The 13,716-nt window shown below is 34.6% G+C and overlaps 1 protein-coding gene across 4 annotated transcripts in view; it reads left to right on the top strand.

Moving 5' to 3' along the window:
• Window positions 1-13,716, top strand: part of NCOA1 (nuclear receptor coactivator 1) — a 251,961-nt gene that overhangs the window by 145,070 nt on the left and 93,175 nt on the right. For all 4 annotated transcript variants that reach the window (XM_069493836.1, XM_069493835.1, XM_069493832.1 and 1 more), the window contains exon 5: window positions 8,397-8,502. In XM_069493836.1, coding sequence (XP_069349937.1) covers window positions 8,414-8,502 — 89 coding nt within the window. In that variant the 5' untranslated portion in view covers window positions 8,397-8,413. The remainder of the gene's footprint in view (window positions 1-8,396; window positions 8,503-13,716) is intronic.

The following is a 13,716-nucleotide window of genomic DNA, read 5'->3' as shown; positions in this document are numbered from 1 at the left end:
GGTTCCTAAAGAAATTAAAAATGGAATTACTATATGACTCACTAAATCCATTTTCTGGGTATATACCCAAAGGAGATGAAATCACCACCTTATAAAGACATCTATACTCCCATGTTCAGTGCAGCATTATTTACAATAGGCAAGACATGGAAACAACCTAGGTGTTTGTCATCAGAAACTGTGGCATATATATAGAATGAAATATTATTTAGCCTTAAAAAATGAGATCCTACCATTTGCCACAACATGGATGAACGTTGAGGACATTATGCTAAATGAAATAAGCCAGACACAAAAAGAAAAATATTGCATGATATCACTTATATGTGGAATCTTTTTTTTTTTTTTTTTTTTTTTGGAAACAGAGTCTCGCTCTGTTGCCTAGGCTAGAGTGCTGTGGCAACAGCGTAGCTCACAGCAACCTCAAACTCCTGGGCTTATTAAGTGATCCTTCTGCCTCAGCCTCCCAAGTAGCTGGGACTACAGGAATGTGCCACCATGCCTGGCTAATTTTTTCTATATATTTTTAGTTGTCTGGATAATTTCTTTCTATTTTTAGTAGAGACAGGGTCTTGCTCTTGCTCAGGCTGGTCTCAAACTCCTGACCTCATGATCCTCCCACCTCGGCCTCCCAGAGTGCTAGGATTATAGGCGTGAGCCACCGCGCCTGGCCCTATATGCGGAATCTTAAAAAGAAGAAAAGGTCAAATCTAAAGAGAGAGAGAATAAAACAGTGCCACAGGGGAGAAAATAGGTAGCTATGTGAGATGATATATTAATTTGTTTCACTATAGTAACAATTTTACTATATATATGCATCACATAACATCATGTTATATTCCTTAAATATACACAAGTAAAAAAATTCAATTTTAAAAAATGAGCAAAGGACCTGAATAGACATATCTCCAAAGAAGATATACAAATGGTCAATAAGTATAGGAAAGGATGTTCGATGTCAGTAATTAGGGAAATGTAAATCAAAACCATAATGAGATACCATTTTACACTCACTAGGGTGGCTATAATTTTTTTAAGAGGGCTAAAATAACTATTTTGGGTGAGGATATGGAAATTGGAAACCTCGTACATTACTAGTGGGAATTTAAGATGGTGTAGCCACCGTGGAAGACAGTTTGGCAGTTTGTCAAAAAGTTCGAGTTACTGCATGACCCAGCAGTTCTACTTCTAGTTAAATACCCAAGAGAATTAAGAACATGGTCACACAAAAAGTTATAAATAAATGTTCATAGCAACATTATTGATAATATCCAAAAAGTGGAAATAACCTAAATGTCCATCAACTGATGAATAGAGAAACGAAATATGGTATCTCCAAACAATGGAATATTATTCAACCATAAAAAGGGCAGTGAAAGTCCTTAAGTTGCATCCTTTCTTACAGCTTGAAGATTTCAGTTATCATTGAAATGAAAAGACAAAATTGAAAACTTCTTTTAGAGAACCCTACGTGTCTGAGGACTCCAGTTTGAGAAACATTTTTATGGAAATTACCCAGTGCAAGAACTCTATTTATTATTATTTTTCCTGTGTGATACTCTTCATACAACTATCAATTTGAGGAGGTTTAGCTCTCAGAGTATCCTTCTCATCATGTATTAATATATGCTTCTATGTGCTAATTGCCTGCTAAGCATTTTAAATTATATTATTAGAGTTGTTTATTAACTAATTGGTACTGATTTTTCAAATTATGCAGTTCTCAGCCAAATCCAAGAGATGAATGACAAATTTCTTTTTTTATTTTATTTATTTATTTTTTTTAATTTCTGTTTTTTTATAAATTTTTTAATTTCAGCATATTATAGGGGTAGAAAAGTTTAGGTTACGTATATTGCCCTTGCCCCCCAAGCCCCTGAATCAGAGCTTCAAGCGTGTCCATCCCCTAGACGGTGCAGACGAATTTCTTATGTAGAATTTTTTTTTTTTTTTTGAGACAGAGTCTCACTCTATTGCCTGGGCTAGAGTGCTTTGGCGTCAGCTTAGCTCACAGCAACCTCAAACTCCTGGGCTCAAGCAATCCTCCTGCCTCAGCCTCCCGAGTATCTGGGACTACAGGCATGCACCACCGTGCCTAGCTAATTTTTTCTATATGTATTTTTGGTTGTCCATATAATTTCTTTCTATTTTTAGTAGAGATGAGGTCTTGCTCTTGCTCAGGCTGGTCTCGAACTCCTGAGCTCAGATGATCCACCTGCCTTGGCCTCCCAGAGTGCTAGGATTACAGGCGTGAGCCACTGTGCCCGGCCTACATAGAAATTTTTGACTCAACTGAACTATAAAACATTGTCCTATTTCTTCAGCCTTCACTTACTTGATTTAGTCTGGTACATTTGAACAGAGAGCAATGTGGTTTCTAGTTCCTAAAACTACTCTCTGGAGATTGCTTACGATTGGGTATAATTTAGCAACTTTTTTAAGATCAACAGGATACTTTTACTTAGTAACCTTACCTCTTTTTAAATGGTGATATGCAAATTGGTTTCCTGAAACCAACATTTCTTTTCTTAATGCTCCTTATTTAAATACTCTGACTGCCAAATATAATGCCATTCCACATAAATACAACTGTAATAGTTTTTCCTCATCAGAGGTTTTATGTTGCTATTTTTATTGTGTTTTGTAAATAGAAAGCAGTTAATACCAGAATCATACCATCAGCAAATTTTTGGTGACTGTCTCATAGCTCTTTGACTCCTAGCTCTTATTTTGGTAGGCCAGCCTGTCTGGCTGCTGTTAAATTGTTGTCTGCTGTCTCTGCAGCCGCAGGATCTCAGATAAATTTAGCAGATGTGAATCTCCAGGTAATAGTCCAACTGTAGCACAGTATGACTCGTTTTAGTTTATTTGTTGCTCAAAATTGCCCAGTCTGTGAGATAGTATTATTTAGGTCCTGTAACTTGTGTCTGCAGTACTGTGAAATATTGCAGGTTGTTACTCCAAAATAGTAGATCTTTGCCTTTTTGAAATTAGAAGAGATATTCTTCAATTTCTAGACCATGAAGGTAGTTTGCTTTCTCCCCCACTGAAAGTAGGAGGATAAGGATTTCAAGAAAGTTCATGTTTCTCAATTATGGGAAAGAATTTCACAGCTTTGTAAAAGTTAACAGAAACTATCTAACCATAAAAATACTTAAATATCCTTTAAAAATCTTAGATGTTGTATGAGTAAGATAGCTTAATCACTTTTATTCATCACCTGTTTATTTAGCTTCTGTGTCTTTTAGGCATCATATTAGATATTAGGTGTATAATAAAAGATTGTCAACTGACTTTGAGTTCATAATCTAGAAGGGGGAAACAAGAGAATTATAACTTATAGCACATTAAAATAAGTAATATATATCCTAGAGTATATTGAGAACAAGTAGAATTCCAGATAGGTAAATTCTCAGATGGGTATAAAATAATTGCAGTGGCAGAAAAGATGGGCAGCTAAGGAAACAAGAAGTGGCACCTGAGCATGAGGCAGGCATTAGCTAACTCTTTACTTTTGGATTTGGGAAAACTCTAAAGTCATATCTTTCATCTTCCTTGTTCAACGTTTTCTGCTTTCTTTTATTTCTACTTTTGTAGAAAAGTTTAGAATGGATGTTTATTATTTTAAATTTATTGTATAATTTCATTTTATACTGATAAATTTAAAAATATTTATATTTTATTAACTGTGATAGATGATTAACCTTATTTATGCTTCTGTGAATCTCCATAGGAAAAAAAAGTATATTTTGTTAGTTACAGTGATACAGTTAGCTGATTATCCTTATTTTGCATTCAGGTTTCAGACTGGATGTTAACAAAATCATTGTCGGGTCTTTTGACATCTTTTTTTTTTTTTTTTTTGTTTGTTTGTTTGTTTGTTTGTTTTTCAGCTCATTAAGGGGGTACAAAAGATCAGGCTATATACATTGCCCATGCCTCCCCATCCCCCCGAGTCTGAGCTTTAGTTATGTCCATTTCCTAGACAGTGCACATCACTCTCATCATATAGGTGTGCACTCCTCCCCTCCCCCCACCCCATCCCCCCCAGAGAGAACTTCAATCGTGTCCATTCCCCAGGCAGTGCGCATCGCACTCATCAAGTAGGTATACACCCATCCCTTCCACCCAGCCCCGACCTCTGTCCAATACCCAATTGGTGTGAATCCCAAATGTGCACTCAGGGAAACCAGTTTGCTGGTGAGTACATGTGGTGCTTGTTTTTCCATTCTTTGACATCTTTTTTGTTGTGGTTGTTAATGCAAGCCTGGCACATTTGCCTTGCATTGGGGTCGTCCACCTTAAATTGTAAATTTTGAAACGGCTAAAATAAGTGTCTGTATTTTCCTTATTATAGTTCCCTTCCTCTCCAGTCCTCCGCCAAACATGAAATTTAACAAACCTTTTTTATGACATTAATTCATAATGCAGTTCATCTCATTTATCATTAATAGAAATCTGAAACTTAAAAGTCTATTGTGTTTTATACATGTTTAATCTGGGGTAACAGTGGGATATCCAAATGGAAATGTCCATTTAGCAGTTGGACACTCAGATCCCAAAGTACTGAGCTGAGAAAGATTGTACTTATCCTTCTTAGAGGAAGTTCTTAGAATGAAAGTCAAATCCTGTCATTCCTTTGTTCTTAATCCTTGGATGATTGTTTGGAAGTCCTTACAACAATGTAGCCTCCCATTATCCCTCTGACCTCATTCTTACTCCCCCATTCCCCATTTCTATCCATACTCACCTCTCTGTGTTTCTCAAGAAGCAGTTGTGCTCCTTCCTTCAGGCGTTTCCCTTTCCCCTGCCAGGGGCACCCTCCTCCATATCTCATTCCTGTGGCTCTCTCCCTCATCTCCTTCATGTCTTTGCTCACATCTCACCTTTTGTAATAAGGACTTTCCTAACTACCTTACTTTCTACACCTCTACTTGCACACACCTAAGCCTCTATTTTTGCTTTATTGTTCTCCATATCACTTACCACCTTCTAATATACTATATAATTTACATTTTAATTTTATTTGTTTGTCCCCTCACAATAGAATGTAACTCTGTGAGGACAGTGATTTTGCAAATTTTGTTCACAGATGTATCCCCAGTGCCTAGAACAGAGGTTGGCATACAGTAGGAGATTAGTAAATATTTGTTGATAACTTAAATTGGGCTGCTCCACACTGAGGTCAATTTAAAGTTTTTTACCTAATGTTTATCTTTGCTGGGAACATAGAATATTACTAAGGATTTTATTTTTAAAAGTCTTTTCTTGAGGTTGAAACCAAAGTTAGCATGCATATATATATATGTTTGTATATACAGATGATATATGTCATTTTTATGACAATTCATAATGCAGTTCATCTCATTTATCATAAATAGAAATCTCAAGCTTAAAAGTCTATTATGTTTTATACATGTTTAATTTCAGGTGACAGTGGGATATGCAAATGGAAATGTCTATTTAGTAGTTGAACATACATAATTTGTGGTGTATAGATGATATATGTAATATATAGTACATAACATAATCTATAAACTATTTGGACATTTAGTCACTCATTCACCAGATTCTATAATAGTCACACAATAGGTGAGAGCTGATGCAGACTTTGTATATTCTGTTAAGGATTGGATGTTGTCTAGTGGGTAATGAGAATTTAGTAGTGAAGCGTTTTAAGCAAGAAACTGACATGATCAGATATACGTTTGGTAGCCTCCTCTGATGGCTCCTCAGAGAGTGGATTTAAGGAGGACAACAGGAAACAGGGACATCGTGTGGGAAGCTATTTTGTTAGTCCAGCAAGAGATAATATGAACCCAAACTGGGGTCTAGGTAAAAGAGAATATGAAGAAGGGTGGATTTTAGAAATTCAAATTGACAAATCTTGGTGTGTGTTTGCATGTGGAGTGTGAGAGAAGAGACTAGAATGACTCCAGTGTACCAACTGAGACAAAAAAAATACATGAGGAAGAAATAGGTTTAAAGAAAGATTCTGTACTTTGCCCAAGGATGAGCAGGTGGTTAAACCAGGACTTAAACAAGGTCTTTCTGGCCCAAAAGCCCATGATTTTTTTCCTTCTTTTAATATTATTTTTGACACATAATAATGGTACATGTTTATGGGATACAGTGTAATATTTTGATATATACAATGTATAATGATCAAATCAGGGTAATTAGCATATTCATCCCCTCAATCATTTATCATTTCTTTGTGTTAGGACCATTCCAAATCCCTTCTTCTAGCTATTTTAAAATATACAACAAGTTACTATTAATAGTAGTCACCATACAGTGCTATAGAACACTAGAACTTATTCCCATATCTAGCTATAATTTTGTATCCATTAACCAACCTCTGGCTATCCTCCTCCCCTTCCCCCATCCTTCCCATCCTCTAACAACACTACTCTACTCCCTACTTTCATGAAATCAACATTTTTAGCCTCCATATATAAGTGAGAACATACAGTATTTGTCTTTCTGTTTCTGGCTTATTTCATTTGAAATAATGTTCTCCAAGCTCATCTATGTTGCCTGGAATGACAGGATTTCATTCTTTTTATGGCTGAATAATATTCCATTGTGTATATATACCACATTTTCTTTATCCATTTTTCTGATAGATACTTAGATTGATTCCATCTCTTGGCTATTGTGAATAGTGCTGCAATAAACATAGGAGTGAGGTATCTCTTTGACGTACTGATTTCATTTCCTTTGGATATACCTAGTAATGGGATTGCTGGATCATATGGTAGTTTTATTTTTAGTTTTTTGAGAAATTTTCCATAGTGTTTTCCAAAATGGTTGTACTAATTTACATTCCCCTTTCTCCGCATTCCGGCCAGCACTAAAGCCCGTGCTTTACCATGCCCCAGTAGGGGAATCTAGTCTCATCAGGGAAGTGATATCTTGAAAATGACATTTAAGTAGGGATGCTTTTGCTGCTGTTTATAGGACAGATTAGAAGTGAGAATGACTGGAATTGAGAAATAAGATTAAAGGATCTTGCATTAATCTAGAATGAGGTATTTGGTTCCAAACTAGGATCATAACTGTATCTGGGAATGAAAAGGGGGGAGACAATCTAAAATCTCTTGTTAAGGAAGAATCAGCAGGCCATGGATACCAATTAGAAATGAAAAGTAACAGAAAGGAAGACCAAAAAGTTGGAAGATTACAATCCTGGAAGTAGGAAATTTTCATAACATGTACTTCCAATATGGAGAAATTGGAAATGTACCTTTTTCATTGCATGATAAGTTCATGATTAAAATTTTAGGGGTTATTTATACACCAAAAAGAATATGACAGTCTTTGGTCTTCAGAAAACGGTTAGAATCAGTGAGTTTTAGGACTGGAGACAAAGGGTTTACTCACATATATTAATTAAAGTCATGTGAGAGATTCTTATAGGTCCCAACATCCTTTATAATAAATTTTCCCAGTGTGACTGCTTGTATACAGTGCTGTACTTGTTTAATAACTTAGAGTTTAAGAAAAAGGTTTTCCCATTCAACGATAATTTTCCCTCCTTTTATGAAGGTAGATGGAGTAAAAGAGAATGGTGAAGTGTGTTGTTTAGCACTAATAAAATCCAAAAGATATTGATGATTGTAGGCTAGGGATAGGGTTCACAGATTCAGTAGGTATTATACAGAGTGTAGTGGTTGATGAGGCCAGATCAGAAGGGATCTTTAAGTGTAGTTACCAACTGGTGCAACATGTGAGAGACCTGGCTGGCGTGCTAGGGGGAATGACTTTGTGTTCTCTGGCATCTATACCAAGATCCTAACATAGACTAAACACTTGATCTTTGTTGCCTGACTACACAAACAAAAGGTTAGGAGTATAGAATTCAAAGTGTAAGGTATAATTCAAAATCTCAATCTAGTTTATCACTTTAACTTTAATAAACATATATGTATATTATTTATTTTTCTATCAATATAAAATCCCAAACCTTATGAGTAAAAGTTACTTTAAATTGTTTTTCAAAGTAGGGTCTCAATAATAAATACAAAGAATAATTTCTCTGATTCCAGTTATACATTCAACTTTTACATTTACACATGAAAGTGATTTTTTTCTCTTTGAAAAAAAACTCAGTATCTAATCATTCTAACAATGTTTTCATCTTGATTGCAAGGATTTCACAAAGGATTATTAATTTCATTTTACGGATGTAGGAAAAAAAGTGTAGAAACACTCAATAGCTGATGACTTCTGTGCTTTTACGTAGATGCTGATGTTTTATGATGGTAGTAGTTATCTTTTCTTTGACAGACCACAATTTTTAGAAATTTTCTAACATAGGAGAGCTTCCTCTCCCCTTACTTGGTTGGAAAGGTTATAAGGGGCGATTTCTTACTGTTGTCCTTTCTTTTTAGGTGTGAAGTTTTTCAACATGAGTGGCCTCGGGGACAGTTCATCCGACCCTGCTAACCCAGACTCACATAAGAGAAAAGGATCACCATGTGACACATTGGCATCAAGGTAGGAACACTCTCCTTTTCCTAGTCTATTTCTGGCAGAGCTGTTTTATTATTTTCACTGCCACTTTAGAGCTTTTGTCTAATCTGCTCCAAGTTTAGTGGCCTCCTCTGAGTCCTTCATACTCATCATGCTCTCTTCCTTCCCCCAGGATCTTTGCACATGCTTCTCCCTCAATCCAGCTTGCTTCCTCTCTGTTTCCTTTAATTAATGCCTATGCATCCTTCAGATGCCAGCTCAGTCATTACTTCCTTAAAGGGAGGCTTCTCTTCCTTCCATAATTATTAGATCACATCTCTCCTCCTTTATATCTGTCTCACATGTTTTTTATAGCTCTAATCCATAATTGCAGGATTTTACTAGTTTGTGTGATTATCTCATGAATTCCTGGCTCCTCCACCAGACTCAAAGCTGCCATTTGGTAAGGGACTTCGTCTGTCCTTGCTCATCATTGTATCCCTGGTTCCTAGCACAGTGTACAGCTTATATATAGTAAGGACCCAGTAAAGATTTGTCAAAATCTTTGAATAAATTGAATAAATAAATCTATTATACATCTTAAACTGCTATATTAGAACATTATGATATTAGTGTAACTAAGAAAGATTTGTTATAATGTCAGGATTTTAAAAAACTGATTATTTGTAGAGTTAAATATTTGCTATGTTATAAGGACCACCTTAAACAGGCTAAGGAGACCCTAATGAATGCCAGATAGAGAAGGAAGCTCAATCAGATTAAAAGAGTAGCTTTTCACATTGGGGGAGGAGAGTGGGGATTTTATTCCATTCCTCTTCTAGGATTTAGAGCAAAGTTTATCAACTTCCACACTATTGACATTTTAGGCCAAATAATTATTTGTTGTGGGGAGGCTGTCCTATATTTTGTAGGATGTTTACCAGTGTCCCTGCTTCTACACACTAAATTCCAGCAGCGTCTTAGTTGTGATAACCAAAAATGTCTCCAGACATTGCCAAATGTGCCCTGGAGCCCGGGGAAGTAAACTTACTTCCATTTGCTAATCACTGATCTAGATAGAGAGTCAAGCTGCAGAAGATTCTTCTGTCCTTGCATTACATGCTTCTTTCTCATGGAGGAATAGAGAAAGGATTTTAACAGGAGAATGCCTGGGCTCTAGGCTAGAAAGAGAAAAGCAATCATTTTTCTTACTCAGCTCAGAGAATTGTCATAGAGCGATAATAACCTAGGTACTCATGGTCATAAGTAAATGTCCTCACCAATAAATGTCCAGATTCTAGGAGGAATGTTGATATCAAGATGTGTATTGTCAAAGTTAATGTTCTTGTTTATATCTGTATATAAAGCTAATCTTTCTTAAAGGAAAGGTTAAAAACAAATAAATAAAACTATTGTCTTTTACATTTAATTTTTTGGGGGGAAATTTCTTAAATATATAAAAGAATATAGATTAAGAAACTGTATATCCAGTATGTGTAATTGATAATATTTTATCATGTCATTATAATTTTATTAATATTTTATCATATTTGGATAATCTTATTTAAATTAAAAATAATGAAATATTAATTGATTATTAATAAATTGATAATGATAGTAACAATAACAACAAATTTTTCCAATCTATTTTTAAATAAGTATTTATACACAGGTATGTGTAAATAATATAAAATGTTTATTAAATTTACATAAATTATATAATACTGTATATAGTTTTCTACAGTATACTTTTTTCCAATATGGATCTTGAGATTAAATATACATAGATTTATTCAGTCTATTAACTTTTGATTAATAATTGCATTACACGAATATAGCACATTTGAAAAATCCATTTCCCTACAGATGTATTCCCTAGAGATAAACAACTTGTTTGTTACAAATTTTTGCTATTACAGCGAGCACTGCAGTGTGTGTGTGCATATTCACACTCTTATACATAAGAGTTCCTTTAGGATCTGTGCACATTTTTATGTTCACTAGGTAATTACCACATTGCTCTTCAAATGACAAGCATTGAGAGTTCCTCTTTTCCTTCATTCTTACTAATAACCACTGTTCTCTTCTCACCTTAACATTCTGCCAATCTGATGGGTGTGAGGTTATAGTTTTAAGTACATTTCCCTGATACAATATTATAATTGGGTAAGTTGATTATCTTTTTTTGTTTTGTTACCCATTGTGTTTTCCTCCTCTGTGAATTTGTTGGTTGTATCTTTTGTCTATATGCCTACTGGCTTCGTTTTCCTTTTCTTTTTTTATTTGTCAGAGTCATTTTAAATTTTCTAGTTACTAACCTTTTTTTGCTTATGTTTGATGCAAATATCTTCTCCCAGCCTGTCTGTTAACCCTATTTATGATGTCTGTTGACATACAGAACCTTAGATGTTCATTTTGGGGTCTTCCTTAAGAATTTTTTCCTCTAAGGTTTTAAATGTATTTTTATATATTTTCTTTTATACACATTTAGGGTTTTAATTTAAAATTTATTTCTGTGCATGGTATAATGTTAGGGACCTATTGTTTTTCCCAGTCATTAGTTATGACACCAGCATTCCCTGCTTTTGTACTGTTACCTTTATCATAAATCAGGTTCCTAGATATATAGGGATCTGGTTCTGAGCTTTCTTATGATAATCACCTTGCTATCTTATGGGACAAGTCCCTGTTCCTTGTTACTTTTCATAATTATTTTTCCTGTTCTTGGTTCTTTATTCTTCCATACAGATTTTAGAATCAGTTTTTTAAGTTTACTTTGAAAAATATATTGCTGGGATATTGATTTTAATTCATTTACTTTTATAGATTAAATTCAGAAAATTGACATTTCTATGATCTGGATTCTAGAGTGTCCATATTTATGAACACAAGACTTTTATTCAAGGTTTTCCTGTTCTTCAGTGATATTTTATAGTTTTACCCATGAATGTCTAGCTCATTGTTGGGTAGATAGTAATATATTCCAAGGTACCACAGAGTATTTAATCCCTTTTAGGAATAGTATTATTTTGTCTATTACATTTTCTAATTAGCAGTTAATGGATAGGAATGCTAATGATTTGTGGATATCCATCCATTGTGCTGAAGTTTCTTATTTGTCTTAATGGCTTATCTATAGATTCTCTTTGATTTCCTTGTGTGTGCATAAAAACATCATTACAAACATCAAAAATTTTATATATTTTTCTCTTCTTTAGGTATCTTAAAGATAATTATCTTCACATTTGCTTTCAAAATATTTGAAAGTACCATCTCCTTGACGTTTATATGGATGGGCTTCAGTTTTAATAAAGTGATATCTTAGATATGTTAAACTAAAAATTTGTTATCTTGAAGCTGATTTTGTGCGTAAATACCACTTTGTGGTGTTTCTGTCTCCCCAAACAAATGTGAACTTGTTAATCATAAAGTGCCTCTGTTAGACCTCAGGATATTGCCAGCCTTGTGTATAGATCCCTGGATAGGAGAGTTTCTCAGTAACTGTTTGGTGGGGTGAGATCTCATGTCTCCCTCTTGTTGCCTCTGCTCCACTCCTTCATTCTTCCAGTAGAATAAGGTTTAAAATGCCAATCTTGGTTGCACTAAAAGCCCAGAATTCACCACTACACAATATATCTATGTAACAAAACTGCACCTGTACCCCTTAAATTTATAAAATAAAATAAAATGCCAGTCTTAAAATGATGGGTAGCTGTGCCTTATGCTTCTTTAACATTTCCAGTTCAACTCAACAAGTTCTTTTTAAATGCCTACTATTCAGCCAGCACCATATATATGATGGTACAGGGATATAAGTGAAGTGTGAGACGTTTCTGTCTTCACGGAACTTACGAGTCTGGTCATGCCACTCATTATTCGTCTTAAACCCTCTAGACTCCCCATTGCCCTGAAAATAAATAATCATAATCAAAGAGATGATGATAGATAACTTTTTTTGAGCTAATAGTATATGCCAGGAGCTCTGCCAAGCATTTTTCTTGTATCATCTTTTTTAATTCACAAAAACCCTGGGAGGTAATTAATGTCATTATCCCAATTTTACAGATACAGAAATAGAAGCTTTAGAGAGGTTAAGTTGCTAAGTGACTTGTCCAGGGTCTTGCGTAGCTAGTAAATGACAGAGAACGTTTGAGCCTGTGCTTTTACGCAATATACCATACTTTCTATCATAGCATGCAAGATCCCACACCTCTTGCCCTTTTGTTTCTTATCATCCATAGTTCAGCCATACTGAACTATTTATAGGTTCCTAAACTTGGTATTTTCACTGTCACTTTGTATCTTTGAAAAAACTATTTTTTTTCCTTTGAGGAAAGCTGTTTCCTTTTCTTTGTTTTCCCACTAACTGGGGGCTATATCAGATTTACTCCTGGATCATACATGGTTATCTGGCATATAATAAGCATAAGAGTATTTGTTAAGCTAGCTAGTAAATTGAAGGAAAAAGATACTCACATGAGCAGTTAACTCTGAGTAGCATTAACTAGCATGTCTACAATATAAATGGCAATAAAGCGGGTTAGTAAAGAGAGAAATGTATTAATGTTGGCCCAGAATACTAAAGGAAGCTTTCTTTTCCATTAAGGTAGAATTATTTTGTCATCTCCACCTTTCCTTCAGTTTTCACTCTGAATATAACTACTCTCATTTTATCGCCTTGTTTATTGGTGACTTCATTTCATGGTAATTTTTCCTAATCTCAATCTCAAGTCACTTTATAGACATCTCACTATTTTATTACTTTCAGATTCTTCCTTCCTCTGTCCCCTCTCTGTCTGCCTCTTGCCCATTCTATCACCTTTCTTTTTCTTTTACGCTACAGTGATTTTCAAGCACTTCAATTTTACATAAAACTTACTGTCAGAAACATATTTGGAAGTCCCACCAAGTGAATCTAATTTACTCATGTTGAAATTTAGACCCATAGATTTAAATAGATTAAACTAAATCTGCTAAATAAGTTTCATATCACTTAGTTTCTCCAAGGTAAAATCAGATGTCTTCAAACGCTCTCAGATTGCAGAACTGAAGTTTTCTAAAACCTTGTATGTATCAAAATGTATATTACTCATTTTATTCATGCCTCACTTTCAATGCCTTGGTGTGAAATTTGTCAAAATATCTTACTGCATGTTCTTGCTGTGGAAGTTGTAAGATATAGTTTTAATAAATAAAATAGGAAAAATTCCTCAATAATGAAAAATTTAAAAGATAAAAGGTAGAATATGTGGTTGTTAT

Source organism: Eulemur rufifrons, chromosome 19, assembly GCF_041146395.1.
Source record: "Eulemur rufifrons isolate Redbay chromosome 19, OSU_ERuf_1, whole genome shotgun sequence".
NCBI lineage: Eukaryota > Metazoa > Chordata > Mammalia > Primates > Lemuridae > Eulemur > Eulemur rufifrons.
The sequence above is the reverse complement of the archived record's forward strand: the minus strand, read 5'-3'. Positions and strand labels throughout refer to the sequence as shown.